Source organism: Aotus nancymaae, unplaced genomic scaffold (assembly GCF_030222135.1).
Source record: "Aotus nancymaae isolate 86718 unplaced genomic scaffold, 86718_ANA_hifiasm-v0.15.2.pri h1tg000072l, whole genome shotgun sequence".
Lineage (NCBI taxonomy): Eukaryota > Metazoa > Chordata > Mammalia > Primates > Aotidae > Aotus > Aotus nancymaae.
The window spans coordinates 3,871,220-3,891,896 of record NW_026988487.1 but is presented as its reverse complement, the minus strand read 5'-3'; the positions used below and the strand labels follow the sequence as shown (position 1 = coordinate 3,891,896).

The 20,677-nt window shown below is 56.6% G+C and overlaps 1 protein-coding gene across 19 annotated transcripts in view; it reads right to left on the bottom strand.

Moving 5' to 3' along the window:
* The window catches only part of CACNA1G (calcium voltage-gated channel subunit alpha1 G), a 66,505-nt gene that overhangs the window by 33,775 nt on the left and 12,053 nt on the right, over positions 1 to 20,677 (bottom strand). For all 19 annotated transcript variants that reach the window (XM_012463539.2, XM_012463542.2, XM_012463546.2 and 16 more), the window contains 6 exons: positions 17,684 to 18,467; positions 15,402 to 15,778; positions 3,056 to 3,207; positions 2,053 to 2,238; positions 1,821 to 1,935; positions 1,583 to 1,738 (listed from right to left, as the gene is read on the bottom strand). In XM_012463539.2, the coding sequence (XP_012318962.2) occupies positions 1,583 to 1,738; positions 1,821 to 1,935; positions 2,053 to 2,238; positions 3,056 to 3,207; positions 15,402 to 15,778; positions 17,684 to 18,467 (1,770 nt within the window). The remainder of the gene's footprint in view (positions 1 to 1,582; positions 1,739 to 1,820; positions 1,936 to 2,052; positions 2,239 to 3,055; positions 3,208 to 15,401; positions 15,779 to 17,683; positions 18,468 to 20,677) is intronic.

The window sequence follows — 20,677 nt, the reverse complement described above, 5'->3', positions numbered from 1 at the left end:
GCTGCCCGGGGCTTGTTGAGCCCTAACACTGGGGCAGCTCCGGGCCCCGGCAGGGCCAGAGTGACCGGGCAGCCCCAGGGCCAGGCTGCTCTCGTTCTCACATTCCGGCTTTGCTGTTGCCTAGCAACCAGGCCGCTTGGCTGCACTCAAGTTAACAAGGTGTTTGCTGAAAGGGCGGGGTGCTAGGGAGGGGGCCGTCTGTGCTGGGCACCTCCAGACTGCCTTGGTGGCTGAGTGGCACAGGATGGGAGGGGAAGAGGCTCTCGGTGCTTTCCATTTCCCTCCCCAGAGTTGCACGGGAATTTTTCTGAGGGAATCGTGGCTGGCAGGAGCTGCCTTTGGAAGGGGCCAGGGGGCCCGGTCCTCACTCAGCTCCTCCCCTTATGGGCCCTGAGCAGTAGCAGAATGAGTCTACCAGCTCTTGTGGGAGCACCGTGGCACCCCTTAATTCTTCAGGCCTCAGGGAACCCCCAAATTAGTGCCCCATTCCAGGAAGCGTGCCGGCATCCCTCCCTCCCTGCAAGAGGCCCAGCCATCACCAAAGCCTCCCCGCCCAGCTGTCCTGACTGCCCCACAGCAGGGAGGAAATGCGTTAATAGATAACTACAGACTGAAAAGGGCCGGGAGACAGGCCGGTGTGGGACAGACACGCTGCACCCCACCAACCCAGCCGGCCCACAGGGACAGTCCTCCCTTGCAAGACTGGGAAAGAGTCGGAAAATAGATTTTTGTTTTTCCACCGTGTGCCGGGTATTTATAGACCAGGCCGCAGCGGGAGTTTCCATCCGGGTCACCCAGAGAGAACTGGACCAAGAGCTTCTCCAGACCCAACCTGGAACATTTCTAGGTTGGGTCAAACTGCGCTGTTTGAGGCCCCAGCAAGCTGGGGTGGGTCTAGGGGCTCGGGTGGGAAAAGGCAGAGCTGAGGGAGAGAAGGGGGTGCAGTCCTTAGGGCAGAGGCTGCTCGCTGACATGGCAAGGGCAGGATCAATGTAAATCAATATTAATTGATGACGCTGCCTGTGACGAAGATGATGGAGCCTGGGCTGGAAATAGGACGCTCATCTCTGCCATGCCCGTAGCTAATTGGGCTCATTTCTCACCCTGGGCAGCTCAGCCCTGCCCTGGTCTTAGTGCCATCTTCATCTGCTCAGTCAGAGCTCAGCTGACTTGCATACAAGCCTCCCGCACCCCTCAGCTCAGAAGGGTCCTCCCCGGTATTCCACAGAGCACTGTGCCCAGGAGTCCAGCTGCACCACGGGCAGACCCTTATCGGGTCTGCCTCTCTGGGGAAGGGGTCTAGCCTACTCTGAAGGGGACATCCACTCGGTAGCTAAGCTTTGGCGCAGGGACCCCACACAACCATCCTGTGTCCCATGAGATGAGGGGTTGCATAAGACCCAGAGCCTCCCACCCCTAGTCCACCCCTAGTCTACCCTGGCTTAGTCTAAGAGGCGCTTGCTGTGGGACCTCCCAGGCCCCCAAATTGGCAGCAGAGGGAGGAGGCTCAAGACAGGCGGCCAATTCCTCCTGGAAGTGGGACTGCTGTGGGCAGGGTGAGGTGGGCAGGGCAGGGGGTTACCTCTGCCTGGAAGCCCTCCACCAGAATGGCGACCAGCAGATTGAAGAGCACGTAGTTGCCGAAAGTCATGAGGGCGATAAAGTAAAGGGCTGCCCAGGACGACGTGGAGGCCATACCATTGTAGAGGACTTTGTTCCAGTCCTCCTGGGTCAGGATCTGTGGGCAGAGGACAGGAATCAGGGCCTATGCCAGGGGCATCTGACGGCCCCTGCCCATGCCCTGCCCGTTCCTCTCGCACCTGAAAGACAGTGACGATGGCCCAGAGCAGGGAGTCAAAATTCTTCCGGTCTGGCAGGGTGTCCCCATCCCGCTCGGAGGCAAACTTGCAGCCGAAGAGATGCATGCCCAGGATGCTGCAGGCACAAGGGGGCCACAGCCAGGGTTAAGGGCCCAGTGCTCCCAGCCCCTCAGGCCCTTCTGCCCTCAGCCTGGCTGGTCCCTCCATCGGCTCGGTGCAGTGCCACCCTCACCTGAAGATGAAGATGAAGAGCATGAGCAGCATGCAGAAGGTGGCCACGTTGTCCATGGTCTTCATGAGTACCACGAGCTGCCGCTGCAGCGCCGGCAGGAAGCGCACCAGCTTCAGCACGCGCATCAGGCGGAACGTCCGCAGCACCGACAGGCCGCCCCCCTGCTGGCCCACGATCTCCCACACGCTGCAAGTGGATCAGGCAGCCTGAGCCCCTGGCACCATGGCCCTCTCCCCCAACCCTCCATTGGACAGGACTCCATAGCACCTGAGGGCCTGGCTGGGCGGGCCCATCGAGAGAAAATGGGGCACAGGTGGGCCCCCGGACCTCCAAACAGGAGCCTCCAAGATAATGAGGATTTGAGTGACAGCCCCAGCCCCCTCCGCCCTCTCCTCCCTGCCAGAGATCACATCCTGGCAGCAGACAGCCCCCTCCCTAAATCTGGCCAATGCAACTTCATCAACTTATGGAATATTTGCTCTGTTCTCTTCTAATGAAATCTAAAGCCAACTCCAAAAGCAATAAAGTGGTTCTCCTGGTCCCAGGCCTAGGGGGAACGGAGCACTTTCCCAAGGTCTTGGAAACCCTAAAGCAAGTTGCTGGTGTCTGAGATGATTTCCAAGAACTTTTCGAGCAGGGCAGCTGGCTGGGCCTCATACTTCCTCCAATTCCTCTCTAAAGCCAATCCTCAATCCTCACCCATCCCAGGCTGGGTGGGGTCAAGGACAAGAGGTAGGAGTGGGGACAGGAGACTAAAGAGGGGCCTGGGCAATGAAGATGTGAGCCCAAGGTCCACATGAGCAAGGTGGGTCCAAGAGACAGATGGAGGGGGCATGAGGACATAGAGAGCGCCCCCACCTAGAGGGAGTGGCAGGTCCTATGGGGTCAGTGGGGCCTGACTCCAGACCCCTCCACCCAGAGGAATAAGTGGCATGGCTCCTGGCCCCATGCTACCCCTGCTGGCATGCCTCAAGTGAGAGGCAGTGGCAGGGGGTAGTCATACCTGATGACCACAATGACGCCATCGAAGATGTTGTAGGGATTCTTGATGTAGCCAAAAGGGCCGTATACCAGCAACTTCAGCAGCATCTCCAGGGCAAAGAGGCTGGTGAAGACGATGTTGCTGATTTCTAGGGCGTTGGTAAGCTCCTCGGGCTGCAGGGCAGGGGAGGACATGAGGCAGCTGGCTTATCCCTGAGCCCCTCGTCTGAATCCTCTAAACATGGGACACCAGGGAGAGGAGGAGCAGGAACAGCAAGCTTTTGGGGAGTGGGTGCTGGATGCTCAAATCCATGGGGAGGACCCTACCCCAAAGGCTCCAGGAGGAAATGCACCGAGGGACCGGGGCCCCAGGAAAGGGCCACATGAAACCCACAGCCCCAGCCATTCCCCAGCTCTGGGGTCTCAGATTCAGGGGCTGCAGGCTCAATGGGGGGACCCCTGAATCTCTGTGCTGTGGGTTCTGCCCTATCTCCTGCTGGGAGCTGAGTGGCTCATCTTGACCTAGGCTACGATGCCAGCCCGGCAGGCCCAGGCCAGCAGCATGACAATGCTGGCGGATGTCAGAGGGTGAGCGCCAAGGCCTCACAACACACCCGGTCACAGAGCCCCACAGAACGTCACACATATTCCACAATTACTCTGTGGACTTGGCAGCCTTCTCTTGGACAACTGTTGGCTACTCTTGCTTCCTTCCAGACACACACACACACACACACACACACACATACACACAGAGACATGCATGCATTCCCAGTCACACACATGGTGATGGGCAGAAGGGAGATACCCAGACACCCAGGAAGCATTGTCACAGTTGAGGAGACACCTGGAGCCTCAACCTGAGCCTGGGACACCCAGGTTAATTCTCAGCCTGTCCTACCACTCACTGCATGACATTCAGCAAGATTCTCAACCTCTCTGGCCAAATGTGAAACACTGGAGGTAATTCCTTTCATGCTCCCTACCCAAGTCTGGGATTGGGACCAAGGATGCACCCTAGAGAGTCCTCAGAAGGACTCATGATGAACCCTGTCTCATCTGCCATTCCAGCTCACTAGTGACCTCACTTTCAATATGAAGTGCCTAGCAAGGCACCATTCAAGGAGCTGCAAAAACACGCCAGCTACATGCCCTACCTCCCAGGAGCTTGGTGTCTGCTAGAAACAAGTTGTACACACACAAAACAGCTGAATAACCACAAGAGGCCTTCAATGCTTCAGTGCCAAAATAAATTATCCAGGCAGTGAGGCTGGGAGTTCAGGGCAGAGAAGGTGAGGGGTGAACACACAGAGAAAGACTTTGTCGGGAGAGAGGCAGCACCTGAATGCCTAAGGGCTTGTGGAGTCTCCCCAGGCAAAGGTATGGGTGAGGTGGCACAGGGTGGGGGACCATGGGCAACCTGAGCCTGGTTCTAGTTGGAGAAGAAGGGAGGGATGTGGCAGGCAGAAGGCTGGGGAAGCAAGAAGAGATACAGTTGGCTCAACGGACCCCGATGTCCACCTGATGGGTATCTGGAAAAGCTAGGTGTCTGGCCTGGAGGGCAGAGCCTAAGCCCATAGTAGCTGCTCAAAAAGTTTGGGTTAGTGAAACAATCAAATGAGGCCCGCATTCTATCAATCAGACACCTCTCCTTGCTTCTTGCTGCCTCATCTGGCCAGCCGCCCAACCAAACCTGCAGCCAGGCCTAGGCACAACCAAATGTATCTTAATGGCCCTAGTTTGTGCGGCCAGCTTGGGTGGGAGGTGGAGAGACCCGGAACAAGGGGCTTCTGACTAGCAGGTGAGGAGTATTTGGGGGCCTCAGGGTCAACAGCTACTCAGAGGGAGATAAGCTTTGAGACTGTACAAAGGCAGGCCTGGGGGAGTGGGCAGAGCCAGAGCCAGCAGGCAGGCAGAGAGCCAGCTGCGCAGAGGGAGAATGGCTGTCATGGGGGCCAGGATGGCATGGAGCCCGCTGCACCAGCGGATCTCAAGCAAGTCGCTGCTCCATGGACTATGAGTGGGGGCACTGCCACCTGACCTGGTTAGCCAGGTCACACAGAGCCATTAGTCCCTCCAGCGTGAGCACAGGACAGACGGTGGGGCGGGGCCGTGATTCATGCACATAAAGCCCAGGGCCCAGACCCCACCTGGCCAAGTGGATCCCCACTCTGTGCTCCCAAGTCCGGTCCAGTCTGCCAGGGAGTGGGGGTCAGAGAACCGGCCTCCCTGTCACTCTGCCATTCACTGTGTTTCGGGCCTTGGATTAGATTAAAATGAGCACAGACCCTGCAGGTATGATGTTTTGCGGGTTCTCTGGCCCACCATGCACCTCCCCCTTGCCATTAACACAGTAGCCCTGCCATGCTAGTCTCAGAGGAGCAAAAGACGCCAAGAGATGGAGAGTGACCAGTTCAAAGTCACAGGGCTGGAAGAGCTGGGATGGGGCCTAATCCCACATCCCTCTAACTCCGAGAATATTAGGCAGTCAGGATTCAGAATCAAGTCATGCTGACGGTGAGGGGCACGTGAATCCAAATACACAGTGGACTGGATACATGATGTGTCTTCTAATGTAGATAAAACCATATTCAAATCAACAGAGTTCTAGGAATAAAGACCAACTTGACGTGACGGCACAGCGAGGTACGCTTACAATGGGCAAATTCGATGGCATATAAACTATACCCCCAAAAGCTGCTAAAAATAAAAATTAATGAAACATTCTTTTAAAAGTCGCTACAAATACAGTAGCTTTTGATATCATGTATTTACTCAATCAGTGAATTCTAAAAGTCCAACTACTACTGTGCGTGGAGAAGGAGGCTGTCCTCTTCACTCCCTGATGTTCTTCTCAGGGCTCTCAGGAGTCTGTACCAACGGCTGGTGGACACGTGCGCAACTCACTCTCTTGCGTACCACTGAGAGGCTCCTGGAGAAGGACGGTGCCGGGCTCCCTGCAAGGCACCGGCTGCCCCATAAGGCCTGCCTCATTGGCGCTTGTCAAGAGCGGTTCCAACAAAGGCTGGAACCCCTATCTTACCCAGCCAAGTGGCTCCGGGACTGGAGAAGCAGGGCAGCCTGATGCTGGTGGAAAGGGGCCTGGCACACTCCCTCGGCCCTGCCTCTCTGTCTCTAGTCTTCTGGCAACACTTAGGGGCAATGCCTCTTCCTCTCCGGGGCCCGGGTGTTCCCTCCAGTGAGCCATGGAAAAAGAGCCCTCCTCCCCCAGACAGCCAGGTCTGTCCAAGTTACTAAATCAGAGGCTGGGAACGGTCTGCGAATGCAGGACGAGGACACAGAGACACAATCTTAGCAACAAGGTTGCCCCAGGGACCGGAGCTGTAATTACGGCTGAAAAGGGGCAGGGGTGGAGCCAACATCTGCCAGTGCCCACCATGGGCCCACTAGGCTGAGGACCTCCTCCTGGTGGAGGAGGTCGTTTCCTCCCTGTTCACAACAAAATGAGGGAGGGCTGTGAGCCTCCTAGACAAGTCTGGGAAACTGAGGCTCTGAGGGGTGTGGTGCCTTGATGGAAGTCACACCGCCCTCCTGGACAGATGCAGAGCCGGGTCCATTGTGCCTCCCTCTACATCTCTGCCCTCAAGACCCTTTCCACAATGTCGCCCTCACCATACACCCAGAGCCCAAGCAGAGAGCACAAAACCCATCAGGTGGGAGCCAGCCTCCCCTCACTGGCTGTCCCCCAGTCATGGACGTCCTTTCTCAGGTCTAGTCTCCACCCTTCCTACTGTTCACAGATGTCAAGGCCCAGTGGAGGTTTCTGTGAAATGTGGCCAGACAACCTGAGCTTCTCCCACCCAGAGGGCCCAAGCCTCTTGTCTGTGTTGACGCTGACTGTACATCTCCATCTCCCATGTCCCAACACCTCCCCTCCCCTCAGGCTGTCTCCTTGCAGCAAGGTAAGTTTGCTGCAAGCTCGGTACTTCCCAGCACCAGGGCTCCCCAAGCCCCACAGCAGCTCCCCCAACTAACCCTAAAAGTGCCCTCTGTGTGCAGAACATGGGTGTTAAAAGGTGCCGCCAACTCTGAGACTTTCTTCCTATATGACCTTGGGCAAGTCAGATCCCCAGCAGCCTCTTCAGGGTAACACTACCTCCTGGGAGGCTGCTCTGCAGAACAAAGAAGGGAGACCCTGTGAGAAACCCCAGCCCAGGGCTGAGCTCACACATGGCAGGACCGATATCTGCAAGCCTGCGGCTAAACACCACACTGGGGACAAAACCCAAGAGCTATGGGAGCTCCATCCCGGCTGAGGTCACTGGGACAGTCGGGAGGACGGCCGGGGAGGATGTCCACGGAGGGTGTCCCCAGCTACAGGCAGCAGGGGAAGGGGTGTGCAGGGCACACTGCAGAACCAAGAGTCAAGTGGTCTGCCCAGATCAGAGGGTGAGAGGGGCTGTAGGGAGAGAAGGCTGCTAGGCCGGCAGGGCCAGGTGGAACGGCCTTCCTCTGCTCCCTGACTCCGGCTGGACATGCCTCTGCCTACCACACTGCCACTGAGGCTCTGCGGGTGGGGAGGGAGGGAGAAGATATGCAAAGCGGTGTATTAAGAAGATTAATCTGGCTGCAGTGGTGGCAGCGTGTGGACGGCTTGGAGGGTAGAGACAAAGACCAATTCGGATACTGCAGTGGTCCAGGCAGGAGGCCTGGGAGCCGGCTCTGGCAGACAGGGACATGCCTCTTGCAGGGAGGCCGTGAGGGGCTGCACAGGCCTCGCCAGAGCTGAGTGGAGGCTTGGACCAGTCACTCCTGCCCTGCCCAAGCCCCATCCAGCCAGCCCCCCTCACCCCAGCTTCTACCTCCTCTACTGACCCTCCAATCTCTACTCTTCCGTTCAGACTCCTCGGCTCACCTCATCTCTGCTTTTGATGGGCCTGCCTGCTGCTCCCACCCACTCAGGACAGGGGCCCAGACATGCTGCAGTGAGGCAGGAGGCTCACTGGGTCAGTGGGAGGCAAGTCTTCAAGGAGGCGTGGGAAGTCAGGGATACCTCGGCGGTAGGTGGCAGGAGGCTTCCTGGAAATCTCAGGCCCCATCATGTAGATCGGGGCCCAGGTCTTCTGCAGCCCCCTGGAAGCTTTCCAGCTTGGATCCTCCCTCCTGTGCCATCCTGCCTACTGGGCACACTGCCAGGTGTCATGGTGCCCCAGGGCCTCCTAATCAGAGGCAATGCCAAGGAGAGGCTTTAGCCGAGATCACTGCCTCTCTCCCTCAGGGCAACATTCCTCAGAGTTCATTCTAAGCTCATTCCCCTCACCAATGCCTCCACTCCTACCTCTCCAGCTGCCATTGGGGTAGAGGTGACATGATCTTCTCCAGCTCCCCAAAGCCCTCGAAAGTCAACACAAGCTAACTAGGCACAGCACATTCGTGGTGCCCGCTCAGCTTCCAGGTGGCCGACACAAGGGCCCTGCTACTTAACATTCCAAAGCTGGAGCCAGGCTTGGTGGCAGGTGCCCATAGTCCCAGCTACTGGGGAGGCTGGGGTGGGAGGATCACTTGAACCCAGGAGTTCCAGGCTGCAGTAAGCCATAATCAAGCCACTGCAATCCAGCCCAGGGAACAGATCAAGTTCCATCTCTTAAAATAAATTAATAAAGTGCTGGGGCTGCAGCCCCTTTCCCACCTGGACAGCCTCGAGCCCACGGTGGGCCACAGCGGGCCACATTAAGGCTGCCCTCCTGATGAAGACTTTCGAGGGCTCTGGCCTTGCCCAGCCCCAGCCCAGGTAAGTGCCCTTGCCTTTCTCCTCTCCTCTGCGGCTCTGGAAGTGCTGAGTATTGCTAGACGGAAGCACAAACCTGTGCTGAATGGACAAGTGATTCCCTGCAGGTGGCAGCCCCATGGCTGCTGAATGCCTTTATTCACAGTCCCTGGCTCCTCCTTTCTTGGGTCTCCTATCTTCTCCAGGAGCTGCCTCAAACCTTTGGGATTCTGCAGCCCCCAGCCCTACTCCCCACCGGGCCCCTTGCTACAGGCTCACACAGGTGGGGTAGGGGGATCCGCGTGCCTCCTCCAAAGAGCACTGTGCCGTGCATCCCACTGTCTCTCTTCCTCCACCTGTACTTTGATGCACCCCCCACCCCCCAGGCTCCCCTGGGCCCTGGCCTATCAATTATGCCTACATCCATCACTTCAGTCTCCGTCCCCTCTGCCTAAAAGCAGAAAGCTTCTGTGGGACTCCAGACCCACTCAGTCCTGAACCCTGGGCCCCAGAGCTGCAGCTCTGTGCAGGGACCCTCTTCCCAGCCCTCCTCTTAGTGGACGCCTGGGCAGCAGCTGAACCTGGGCCGGCCCCTCCCCGTTGCGAGCCCAGCCTCCCTTGGCTTCCCCGACCCTGTGCAACCACCTCCTCCCCCTCCCAGCGCTCCTTTCACCGCCTCTCTTCCCTCAGGCCAGCATTCCTCAGAGTTCAGTCTAAGCCCGCTTCCTCCACCAGCACCCCCGCTCCCACCTCTCTGGCTGTCACTGGGGTGTAGACGACACTAAGCAATCTCTCTAAGCCCCTGGCTTCTCATCCAGAGATCCAGAGTCTGCCTGATCTCCCTCCCGGGATGGCCCACAGCCATCTCAAACTCAGCGCATCCAAAACAAACTCTCTCACCTCCTCTCCCAAACCTGCTCCTTCCCATCGGCGCCATCATTCTCGGGATTCTGCCTTAGAAACTTCGGGTTATCTAGGATTCTTGCCCGCCCTTCATCCCTCTGGACACTAAGGTGCCCTGGCCCAGAGAACCTGCCAATGAAATTGCGTCCTACCCACCCCCTCGTTCCCATAGCTGTGGCCTTACTTGGGGCCCTCTTTGCCTCTGATCTAAACAACAGAAATAGCCTCCAGGCCCTCCCCCACCCAGCCTGCACCTACGGGAAGAACAGGCCTCCTTCAGCCCCGCTGGGCTCACATCACGCCCTGCTCAGACACCTTGAGGCCAGGGCAGGGAGGAAAACCTGACTGTCCTTCAGAGCACCCTGTGCCACCCCGAGCCCCTGCCCTAATCCCTCCACCTAGATCTCTCTGCTCCTACCCACCCTACCCCATCGCCCACCTCCCCCGACCCCACCATCCAAGCCACTGTCAATTCCATTCATCTTTCAGGCTCCTCTCAAAAGTCACCACCTTCATGAAGCCCTTCCAAAGGCGAGCTGGGGGTGAGCAGCTCTCTTTTGTCCCCTGAAGCCTCTCTTTCAGCATTTAGCAACAATCATCCATGAAACAGAACGACTTTTCCACAGAACCTACATTTCTTGGGTGTTTCTGGCTCAGCCCTGAGCCCCCTGATATTCTAGTATTCGATTCTAGTGTGCTGTGCACAGGAGATTCTCCCCTTGTTTGTGGGACTGGGGGAGCCTGGAGCCAGGGGATGCCTCAAAGAACAAGAGAACACCTTAGCAGACATCTCCAAAAATGGCCCTCTCCCTCCCACACCAGAGAGCCTTTGAATGTCTGGGGCCAGTCAGCTATGAAGGCCCATCCCCCAAAGGTCTGCTTGGCCCTCAGCCCCAGCTCTTCAGCCAGGGCTCCTCTATCTGGAGACCAAGGGACTGGCCGGGGTGGGAGGTATCCATAAACCTTTGCCCTCAAAGGCCGCATTTAGGGTGTCCATGCTTGTGTGTATTTTCTGGGGACAGGGTTCCCAGCCTTCAGCAGAACTGAAAAGGAGTCTATGACCTCCTTCAAAAGTTAAGACTTACCATATCTGGACCACCTCCCCCTGCCCCACCCCCAGCTTCTCTCGCCTTGTACAGCCAACCTCATTCACTTATAAATAGAAACCCTCTCTGGACATGTATCTGGAGTGACAGGTTGGGCCCAGAGTGTGAGCAATGAGCAGAGTCATCACCTGCCTTGTCCTCTCTTGGCCTGCAAGGCCATCTACCCTGGTCCCTCCCCTCCTCTCCCCATCGACAGCCCAGGAGACCACTGGGCTCCATGCTGTCCCCTCTCCCCACATGCTGTTGTCCTTCTTCTAGAATATGAGACTAGCACCTGCCCCCCGCCCCACCATGACCCAGAGCCAGGAAAGGGATGTTAGGAAGCTCCTGTGTCCCTGAGGTCCCAATCCTGCACTGTCCCCTCTTCCTGGAGAAGTCTGGCCCCAGCGCAGACCCAGGTGGGACGCAGAAGAGATGGTCACCTCTTTTCTGAGCTCTGACAGTCTGCTGGACACGGCCAGGATGACCCACAGGCACCTCGCCTGCAACACGTCCCCCAGCCCACGTCTGCTTAAGCCACATTGCTCCCACCCCAGGTAGAACCTGGAAGTCATCCTTGCTGCCTCCTCTCAATCCACATATTCAACTGATATTGAGGCCTGCAGATCCAGCTTCCAGCCAGCTCTCCCTAGCCCTCTGCTCTCCATTTCCAGGGATCAAGATGTATTACGAACTGCCTGGACCACTGCAGAAGCACTCATACTGTGCCCTACCCTCCACTTTCACTGGCTATGTCCCACCCTTCCTTCAAACTCAGCCTAGAGGTCACCTCCTACACGGAGCCCTCCCTGAATTCCTTCTCCAGTCTGGGTTAAGGGCTCCTCCTCCACACATCCCTCTCTGAGCATGTGCCACATCAAGCAAATATGACTGCTTATTTGTTGGTGACGTCTTTAAAAAGGACAGTGCCTTGGGCCCAGTGGTGTGCTGAAGCGGCTTCTCACTGGCTCGGGGGAACCAACTGTCCACATCTCTTCCCAACCCCACATTTGGTGGAATCGTGTTGGTAGCTACAAACCAGCTATGGCGGGAGTATTTACACCATGGAAATTGGCAAATGCTACAGATCAGGACTTTATTGTTTTAGAAGGGCCGGTTGTTAAACATTTATCAGCACACCACTGCTTAGGCCCAACTCCGACACAAACGGATGGATAATTGGAAAAAGGTTTTGGGCTCCATGTACCGCCCCTAGTGGATGGAGCACACATGCAGGCTGGCCCCACATATCACACTTTGACATCAAGTTATTTTCTTGCTCCCTCCTCAGTCTCCTGGGGTCTTGTCCTCCTCACCAGCCCTCTGGACAAGCCAATCCTACCAGTTCTCCTCCAGCTGGTGGTAATAATCATCCATGAAACAGAACGACTTTTCCACCAGAACCTACATTTCTTGGGTGTTTCTGGCTCAGCTCTGAGCCCCCTGATATTCTAGTATTCGATTCTAGTGTGCTGTGCACAAGAGATGCTCCCCTTGTTTGTGGAATTGGGGGAGCCAGGGGATGCCTCAAAGAACAAGAGAACACCTTAGCAGACATCTCCAAAACAGGTGCGGTGGGCTATGACATATAGGTGCTTCCTCAGTCAGGAGGATGGTGGGGTAGCACAGGGCGGGGGACAGGATAACCAGATAACGAGTCAGCCAGGGCACAGGGTGGTGTTGGGGGAGGACAGGGCCTGGGAAGGGAAGCCTGTCGGCTGGGAAGGTGGGCAGGGGCTCCTCCTCTGGAGAAGCACCAGCAACACCCTCTCCAGTGCCCCTCCAATCTGATCGATTCCAGAATCAATGGACACAATTGCCTCATTAAGGGCACCGCAGGGAAGCCATGAGCCTCCTCTGCCAGCAGCTGCTCTCCCTCCATGCAGCACCACCTCACGCAGCCAGTACCAGGGGAGTCTCTGTCTCCCCATCCCGCCTCATCTCTGTCCTCATTTGCATCTGGGACTGTCTCTGTCTTCAGCTCTCTCTCTGTGTCTCTGTCTCCCATGTGTCTCTGTCACTCCATTTGTCTCTGTCTGACTCCGCTGTGGCTCATCTCTGCCTTCATATCCTTTCTCCCCTGCCTGCATGTCTCTCTTCCCTGCCCTCCTCCCCCGTCTCCATCTTGCCCTCCGTGCCTCTGTCTCGCCCCCATCAGTCTCCTCTCTGTCTCCCTCTGCGTCACCATCCCCCCATGTATCTGTCTCCCCCTCTGTGCCCACTCTATGTCTCTGCCTCAGCCCCCCACATCTCCTTGCTGCCGTCCCTGGCAACCCCCGCCCCCAGCCTGCTCAGGCTCCAGGGTCCAGATGGCGGGACGTTCACGCCGCAGTGCCTGCGAGCACAGGGCCATGGCAGCTTCTGGGACTTCTCACACTCCATGCCCCTGAGCCCTCTGGGCAGCTGTCAGTCATCTTCCCAGACTGCTCGGGACTCCCACTCACCCCCTGGGGCCCTCAGCAACCAGTTATGGGGACATAACCCTCCCTGGAGCAGAAACTGCTGCCACTGAGTGAGGCCTCCCTGCTGCTGAGGACTTAGGGGGAGCCCTGGGCTGTCCCCGCCCTTCCTCAGGAACCTGAGCAAGGAGATGCTGCAGGCACCCCTGGCTGATGGCTGCCACCTCCTCTCCAAAGGAGCGTCCTTCTTGACATCTAACTGAAAGTCCTCTTGCCGAGGCTTCATCTGCCTTGGGTCTGTGTGACTCAGCTTCTTCCCAGTGCCATCAAAGCCTCCACTAGCAGCATCTGGCTGGACAGGGACTGCTGGGTGCACCCCCCAAGGGGTAGGGAGAGGGCACTGAGGAGGTGCCCCCTGGGGGAGGGGCACCTGACCATGGCCAGGACAGGGGTGAGGGAAAGGAGGCTGAGGTTCAGGATTGGGGACCCTGAGTAATGGAAGGTGAGGGGTTGTCACCACCTGGGTCCCGGAAGCAGAAAATGCTGCCCACCCCCAATTGCCACAAGTCTGGCAGAGTGGAGCATCTCTCCCTGGGAGGCTGGCAGAGTGGGCATGTGCACACGCACCCACACCCACGCAGCCCAGACAAAACACGCCCACTGTGGTGTCATGCGTGCCCACCCACTGGCACTGCAGCCGGGGTCCTGCTCCCTCTCCACTGCATGGCTGCCTGAAGGGGATGCTGTGGAGGTAGAGGAAGGGGCATCATTGTGCAGTGATGGTGATGGGGAGGGGGGCACCTGGCCAGGTTGGGCAGTCTTGGATAAGAGCTGGGTGCTGGAAATATTGCAGGTGCTGGAAATATTGCAGGTGGGGGGGCTTTGAATCCCCCAGAAAAGTGAACACCTCACTGTCTGCTCCAGACCCAGCTTGACATGTGGCCCTCAGCCTCAACCCAGACCTCCCAGCATGCCTATGCCACCCTGCCTGTACCACCTGGTTGAGATGCCCCTCCCACAGAGTGCTGTGCTGGCATAGGGGCCCCTCCACACCTCTGGCCCACTCAGCCTCCGCTCCTGATTGGGAGGGTGCAGAGGTGGGGAGATGCGTCGCCTTCGTTCCAAACCAGGGAAGGTTGGGTTCCGATGGCCCAGTGCCCTCCCTGCTGCCTCAGGGAGGCCAGAACACCCAGGCGAGAAGAGCCTGGGAGGACCGTGAGCCGCAGCACCTGCTTGCTAGCCTCCCTTCTTTTCCAAGAATCAGCCAGGGGGGTGACCTGGAAGGCCAGACTCGAGGGAGGGGGAGTGACTTCCAGAAAGAACCCTGTGGAAGAGGGAGCCAAACCCAGCTGCGAGGACCCATGGTGCCTGCTTGGACCTCCAACAAGCGTGCAGCCCCAGCTCACGGTGGGGGATCAGTGGGGTCCCCCAGGCCACCCTTCTGTCTCTGCATAGCTCCGAGGGTTAGAACAGCCTCCTCCCTCAGCCCAGAGCCTACTGCGTGCAGCCATCAGCCCCACAGAACAAGCCTGCTCCTTCTTCCACATGACAGCCCTTCAAATATTTGAAGACAGCTCGCCTGTCCCTGCTGAGCCCTCTCTCCTCCTCACTAAACATCCCGGTTCTTAGAATGATTCCTCAAACACGATGGCTTCAAGTCCCCTTGCCATGCTGGGCACTCTCATCCACCCTAAGCTGCCCTGGTTCACAGCACAGCTCCCAGACATGAGGCCAGGACAAGACTTCCTCCCTCCCTGACCCCAACAGGCCTTCATTCCACCCGGTGCAGGCACCAACCCTGCCCTCTGCACCCCTGTTTACGCTGCCCCTCCTGCCTCCAATCAGTCACACCCTGACTTAGTGGGTCAGATGGATGCTAGGGGACCTCCAACACCCCCCTCCCCACTACACCTTCTCCAAAGACCCAAACCTCTCCCAGTGATGCATCTCCTCACACGCTGATGCTCACCACCGTTCACATCCTTCAAAGCCAGTCTTCTCTGAGAAGCCTTCCTGAGTAGAACATACCCTTTGGCCTGCCCAGAGCGACTTCCATACTCAGAGACTTTGCGCATTCCCTCTAGAGAATCTCCATGCATTGCTCCATCACCCACCTCCCCTCCTTCCTGCCCGGCAGGCTAGCAGCTTGGAGAGGAAGCTGAGCACAGCAGGCGGGGTGCGGTAGGAGGTAGAAGGCCCCAGCCCCAGGGGAAGAGCAGCTGGCAGGAGCCCTGCCTCTGCCCACACCCCTACCTGCTCATGGTATTCGATGCCCATGCTGAGTGTATTGACCAGGATGGCGATCATGATTCCTCGGCCAAAGTACTTGCTGTCTACAATCTTTCGGAAGGTGTCACAGATTAGCCTCCAGAAGGCCAGCACAGAGCCGGGTGCTGCATCTGGGCCCAGGCTCCGTTGCCGCCGGCTGTGGGGGTCCCGGAGGTCGCTGTGCTGGGCATCCTGTGTGAACTCATAAACTGCCTCGCTGTCTGAGTCAGGCATTTCATGGTCAACGAGTTCCAGCTCCCCTGCCCCCGCCCGGGCACAGTAGGGGCAACTGTCTGGACCACAGGCTCCACTGTCTGCCTTCAAGCAAGGGCTGGAGATCTTGCAAGAGCTTTGGCAGGCACCTGGAACAGGAGAGTAGAGGGAGAGGTAAGAGGCTCCAGAGTCTTGTACCTGGGGCTACCCCACCCTCAGAGTATGTATAAAATGAGTCAGGGAGTCTGGGGTTGTTGCAGTGATGGAGTGCCAGGCACTTAGTGGGCCAAGGGGGCTGAATGTCCTGCAAGGTGGGCAGTCCTGATCCACAAGATGCCCTAATGTCAACAGCACTTCATTGACAGTCACCGCTGACTGTCCTAGGGCTCAGAGAGGTGGCCTGGATGCCCTCTGAGGTCCTGGATGTCCTCTGAGGTCCTGGACAGTTCCTATATCCTAGGCGCCTTCACAAGGAGCCTCACTTCCCTTCCCCTTCCCAGAGGCCAGGTCTGCATCAACACTGCTCTGAGCAGCACTTTCCGAGGGATCCTTAAGACACGTCCACACACATGCACTCGCACACACACCCACACCAGACACGTGCACATGCACATGTGCTCCAGATGCCCACGTACTCCAGATGCACATGCTGTGTACACACACATACTATTTGCACGCCACCATCTGGGCACATATACACGCACATACCTAACACATGTGTGCACAACACACACGACACATATGCCAGACACGTGCGCACATGTGCATGCACACAAACCAAGGAGAGCTCCATACCGCACACGTGCCTACACACATCAACCGCGTGTGCACACATAAGCACATGAACACCAGACACATGCATGCACTCACGTGCACACACACACACACACACACACAGTCGACCCCTTCATGGACATAGACACATATAAGCATACTAGATGCACTCGTGTGCACACACTCAGGGACCTAGCCCAAGACGTCATTGTCCCTTTAAATCCAGCTTTGATCACAGATTATGAGAACCTCAGAGACCACCAGGTAAAGCCCGGATGTAGATGCCCCTAGCTCTGGCCCTGGGCCCGGGTGGGCTCTCAGTGACATTTCCCCCTTGACTGCACCTGCACACAGGAGGGAGTCAGTAAGCACCCACTGACAGTAATCATGGGCCTAGCCTTGCCTTTTACACAGGAGGAAATAAAAACGTGGGTGCATGTGACTGGCCCACGTCCCGTGGCAGGGTAGTGGAGGAGCTGGCATAGAAACCTTTCGCTCTGGGTTCTGTGATAGCACCTTCTGGTCCCAGCCCACATTCCCACGTAACATTCCCACGAATATCCCGCTGCTCCCCACGTGCCACATCCTTCCTGAAACACAGGCCGTGGGCTGCAGCTACAGTGAACCTGTCTGCTAGGGAGAGCCCGACATCCCTATGTGTCTCACTGGCCCCATGACACTGGGAGTTCCACCCATCAGACAAGCAGCTCCCTGAACTGGGTCTCCCTGTGTGGACGGAATGAGACCCAGGTTTAGCCAGCAGGGCATGAAGCTGGGGACAGTCACACACCATTTCCTCTCTGAGCCTCACAATGAGGAGTCCCAAGTGTGGGCCCTGAGTCTGCCCCTCACCAACAGCACAGCCTTGGCAAGTCAAGCAACCCTTCCAAGCCTCCTAGGTCTCATCCACACAATGGGGATAATAAGAAAACCTAATGAGTAGAAAGGATCCAATGGGATTTTGCCTGCAAAGCATGTGACAGGCACACAGCCATTGCTGTTTGCAGCAACTGCTAGATATGATGGCAAACAGCATGAAGCAGGTGCTTATGACATGATAGTTACTGATATTGCAATGTAGGAATTGTGATTTCCACTTCAGCAGATGAGAAAATTCAAACTCAAAGAGGGGAAGTGACTGGCTGAAGGTGCCCAGGCCATGAGAGGCAGCATGAGAATATGAGCCCTGGTCCCTCTGACTCCAGACCCCTTAGTTCCCTCTGGGATGCCACCCAGTCCTCAGACGAGGGCACCCACATGCCTCCACCCAGAGTTCTCACCTGTACTTTGCGTCTCCAGCAGCTTGTGCATGGAGCTGTAGGGCCCGGGTGGGATGTTGAGGCTGGTGAGGGTGGGGGGCCCAGAGCTGGCAGCCACCTCCACTAGTGCCTTCTCCTTCAGTGTCTCCGGTGGAGGGCTGGTGTGCACGGTGGGATACACTTTCCCGCTGCCCACAGTCCTGCCAGATGCCTCGGATGGGGACCTGGGAGGCGGTGCCTGGCAGCGGACTGGCTCTAAGTGGCAGTCGGCATGGTAGAAGCTGTGCACAGACTCTGCGCCACCTGGGGGGCCCCCAGAGAGGGCAGGTGTCGAGGGTGGTGGCAGCATGAGACGGCGGGACCCATTGGCATCCCTGTCCTGGATCTCCGGGCTGGCCCGGGGGGCCCTGAGCGTCCCATTGCCCAGGTGGTAGTGGTGGTGATGGTGGTGGTGGTGGTGGACCAGGTGGTGGACGGACAGGCGGCGGTGGGAGCGAGAGCAGCTGCTGCTGGGCTGGGGCTCCTGGCCCCCAAGGGGTGCTGGGCTGCTGAGCAGCCCGGCCCGCACTCCTGCTGCCCGAGAGACCTGAGCCAGCCTGCGGGCTGCCTTCCGAAGGATGTATACCAGGTACTTGAGCAGCTCCTCATAGCAGCTGCCGGGCTCAGAGAAGCTAGCCAGGGTGCTGGCGTTGGACAGGAACCGCACGCGCTGCTCCCGCATTAGCTGGCTTTCCCGTTGCTTGGTCTCTGAGAACTGCGTGGCAATCACCACCAGGCACAGGTTGATCATGAAGAAGGAGCCCACCTGTAGGGGTGGGGACAGGAAGAGGAGATGTCCTGAAGAAAAGCGAATCACAATGCCAGCCGTCAGGTACAAAGGACTTTCCAAGTGTCAGGCGCCACGCTCAATTATTTTCTGAGCATTATCTCGTTTTATTCATAAGACAGTCTCAGGAGGTGATGCTATTGTAGTCTCCCAACAGACAGGTGAGGAAACTGAGGCCCAGAGAGGTCAAAGCATTTGCCCAAGATCAGTCAGCTAATTCAGAGCAAGGCTAAGACTGGAACCAAGCTAGATGTTGCAATTGTGCATGGTGTTATCCTGCAATCTCTCAAATCCCCTGTCCCTAAACATGCACACCTGCAGAGATGCAGTGCCCCTTCCACAATTTCCATTAGGAGTAGAGAATGCTGTGGAAATGAATGCAATATCAAGGTCATGGGGTTTTCAAATTGTATTGAACCTGGAGGTCTTGGCAAAAACATCATTCACAAGACTCCTCCTTCTAATCCCAATTCTAGCTGTGTGACTTTGGGCAAGAGACCCTTAGTCATGGGGCCTCCCCCACATGGGGGAGGGGCTGAACCCTAGACCCTATAAGACTAGCCAAGCTGCCACCTGACTTGCTCACACTCCCCCAGTCCCCATCTCCATGCCTCAGTTTCCCCAGAATTCTGGAACAGCCATTGCTTGGACAACAATCCCGAATGAGGGAAATGAATATTTATGGTGACAAAGCAGATTTTTTTTTTCTAGATCGTGTCCTAGTAATTATGATAATTAGCTTCACTAGTGTGATTCCAGAGAGCTGTTAGGAAAGATTTTTCAGGGGGTGTGTGGGAGGGTGGAAACTAGGCCCCTTAGCTCCCTGTCTGCTTCCTTCCCCCTCTTTCAAGCCCAGGAGGGAAGGGGAGTGGGGGTGGGGGCAACATGGTGAGAAGACCCCACTTCCCTGAAGCACTGGCCTCGTCCCTTGAGGTGGTGGCCGGGGTTGGGAATGGGCCTCCAGCCAGGCTTCGCCTGAGCCTGCCCACTCTTCCGCACCAGGGGAAGTTACGCAGGCAGGAGGGGGTGGCCTTGGGGACTTGCTCTTTCTCAGGGCCTACCCTCTGTCTCTCACTCACCAGGAGCTGCCTCATTTTGTCTTCATATCTCTCTGGAGCTAGTCCTAGCTCCTGAGTAGATCTTAATCTTTCTTAATCTCTTTCTCTCAATATCTGTCCCTCTGTCCGGCTCTGTCATTGGCCCATTGGTGGCACAGAAGAAAGGCTGAATGTGGAGTCGTCAGCCTGGGACTAATCTCTCAGCCCCAGCCATTTACTTTCTGTGTAGTGACCAACCCTCCGGGGCACCGAGTTCTCATTTAAGAGATGGGGACCACAATCCCTGCCCTGGCACCTCACAGGGTATGGCAAGGATTAAACAGGCAGCAGATGTTACAGCACACGTCAGCAGCGATGCCCCACCCTTGGAGATTAATCTACAGCATAGGCAAAGAGCCTGGTAGGGTCAGATAAATGAGGAAACGTCAGTTTCCTTGTCTGTAAAATGGAGAGGATCATGGTGAGAATTAAATGCACCAGCACATTAAAAGTGCTTAGATCTGGGGCTGGCGCATAGTAAGTGCTCAATAAATATTAGCTCAAAGTGGTAGCAATGAAGCTATTAACTATGAATGGCAGTGATTAAAACTATTAAATATTGCTGCTTTTGCCTCTGTCTTCCGCCTTCATAAAGTCTTGCAATTTCTGAACTGGCAGGAATAAAAGATCAGGCAGTGTTTAACACCAATTGATCACTGATCAGAACTTTGGGTGGAATAATTCTTTATTCACAAGCATTTCAGGATGTTTAGCGTCTCTCCCCTCCACCAACAAAAAATGCCAATAGCACTCCCCTTGTCCTTGCAAAAAAACAGAACTCTGTGAACATACTAAAAAAACCACTGGATTCATTCAAAGGGATGAATTGAATGATATGTGAGTTATGTCTCAACAAAGCTATTTTTAAAAAACATCAAAACCGGAACCACCCTTCCCAGTTCCAAATGCTCTCTGGGGGAGGTGGTATCATCCCAGGTTGAGAACCATCCATTTTACCCATGAAGAAACAGAGGCCCAAAGCGGGGCTGGGGGCCTCGTGGGGAATGACTCCCCCAAGGTGGCAATAGCAGTGAGCACCCCCTTGACCTCGAATTTCCTCCTGACTCCGAGTCTGGGGTCCCTCCTACTATA